Here is a 2,500-nt window from a genome sequence, read left to right on the forward strand (position 1 = left end):
CACACACACACCGTCAGGTGGGACAACATAAACACAGTCAGGTGAGACACACACACACACACACCGTCAGGTGGGACAACATAAACACAGTCAGGTGAGACACACACACAAACACACACACACACCGGCAGGTGAGACACACACCACACACACCGTCAGGTGAGACATACACACCGTTATACACACACACACATCGTTAGATGGGCTTCAGGTGAGCCACAGCGTTAGATGCTTCATGTCAAATTCAACCTCACCTAACTGTGCATGCTTGAGCATGTCCTACACACACTCAACGCTCAACAGCTTTCGCTAACCTACTACATACACATGCACAACAGGTGAGATTACAGTCAGATAGACTTCAGGTAAAGCACGTCATTACATAGACTTCAGGTAAAGCACGTCATTACATAGACTTCAGGTAAAGCACATCATTGCATAGACTTCAGGTAAACAACGCGGTTAGATAAGCTTCAGATCAGATCTGGAGGCTCTTGCTAACCTATTGCGTACCTTAAACTACATGATTAGCCAGTCATCAGTCTCAAGAGTCTCAAGGATTCAACTAGAAAAGCACTCAGAGAGCGCAGACCTCCGTCAAGCAAACACATAACCGCGTCCTGCATCCAGACAGTGATACGGATCACATGTAATTGTTTCTTCCTTGGGTCATTACAGACCTTCCCTGAAAATTTCATCAAAATCCATCCGTAACTTTTTGAGTTATCTTGCGAACAAACAGACAAAGAAACCAATAAACAAACCCTGATGAAAACATAACCTCCTTGGCTGAGGTAATAAGTAGCCAATCGTTAACCTATAGTCTAGACCTGATCCCAAACGCTAACCATTAGGTAATCAGTTATGGGTCACAGCAATACTGTAGATCCACTTAGCAGAAGGCATTGTTAAATCCTTAATAACTAAACTTTGACCCAAACGTAATCATTGGTATAACCTTTCAATAAGAGTTACTTAAAGGAAGTTACATAATCAAACAGAGAGCAACCTGAGGCCAAACTGCCCAGCTTAGCTGATTATTGCACAGCATTACAGAACATTAGAACATAACCAGACAGTGCTAGAACATAACCAGACAGTGCTCTAGAACATAACCAGACAGTGCTCTAGAACATAACCAGACAGTGCTCTAGAACATAACCAGACAGTGATCTAGAACATAACCAGACAGTGATCTAGAACATAACCAGACAGTGCTCTAGAATGGCCATTGCACACACACACACCAAGCGTATTAAATACTCTTTGCAGAGGTCTATACAAAGGCTTTAACCCTCCCTGCCCAAATGCATTCCCCATACCCACAGCAAATGTTGCTAGTTTGATTTTAGTGATTCATTTCTTTTTGACCTAAAGGCTTCTTTAGCCTGGAGATGACTTAAGCATGACATATTGACATTTTGTGCTAGAAATGATTCTAAGCAACTCAAACAAACAAACAAACAAACAAACAAACAAACAAACAAACAAACAAAAAAAACGCTTTCTTGATCAAATAATAAAATGTGATGAATAACAAAATTCACATGGGTGTGAATAATGATGGGCTGAAAGTAACTGTATTTAATGACTTATTTTTATACTTATATTTATTTGTCCACTAAGAGCCTCTAAAGTATCTTCAGGAGAATACCTATACATTACATTCTTCCTCAGCGGCCAAGGTAACGCTAAGACTCAAGTAACCTTGTTGCTATGGCAGCGGAGTGTGTGTGTGTGTGTGTGTGTGGGGGGGGGATATTTGAGGAATGCCTGTGATTTAGTGTGTGGGAAAAGCCGGACCCCTCCGTAGGGCTCTTGATTAAATCTGCTCCATTGTAGCCAGGTATTATGACTGAACTTTCTGTGGCCCTAACACACACACACACACACACACACACACACACACACACACAAGGCTTGATTTACTGCTGTGGATAGAGCAATCTCATGTGGGTCGTTGTGGTTGAGGCTTTATGTTGTACATGCATGTGCTATTCTGTACATGTCTGCTATGTGAATGTGTGTGTGTGTGTGCATCACCTACTTGAAGGCCTGTCTAGAGGGGGCGGAGATTAGCGGAGTAAATTGTGATGTACACCTGCACTCACCAATCAGGAAATTGGCTCTGGATGCTGATTGGCCGAACTGTTGCTCCATGTACTTGGCCTTGAAGGTGAGCAGGCCAATGAAGGAGTTGAACTTCAGCACCGCCCCACACAGCAGCAGGAAGTAGGCAGGCGTGGACAAGAGACGCTTCAGACACGGCAGGAAGCCTGGAGAGGAGACCGTACACACACGAACGCGCACGCACACACACACGTGCACGCGCGCACACACACACACACACACACACACACACACATCCATATTAACGCCATGAAATATTTTCCCTGTGTCTAGACTAAGGTAAAGTGATGAAATCCTTTATGTGGTGAGTGTACAGTATGTGTGTGAGAGAGAGAGATAATGAAAGAGAGAGAGATTGAAAGAGAGAGAG

The 2,500-nt window shown here is 43.4% G+C and overlaps 1 protein-coding gene across 1 annotated transcript in view; it reads right to left on the reverse strand.

The window, feature by feature from the left end:
* The window catches only part of slco1e1 (solute carrier organic anion transporter family, member 1E1), a 21,896-nt gene that overhangs the window by 7,859 nt on the left and 11,537 nt on the right, over positions 1–2,500 (reverse strand). The window contains exon 9 of the mRNA XM_062517907.1: positions 2,112–2,276. Coding sequence (XP_062373891.1) covers positions 2,112–2,276 — 165 coding nt within the window. The remainder of the gene's footprint in view (positions 1–2,111; positions 2,277–2,500) is intronic.

This window comes from Sardina pilchardus, chromosome 17 (genome assembly GCF_963854185.1).
Source record: "Sardina pilchardus chromosome 17, fSarPil1.1, whole genome shotgun sequence".
Lineage (NCBI taxonomy): Eukaryota > Metazoa > Chordata > Actinopteri > Clupeiformes > Clupeidae > Sardina > Sardina pilchardus.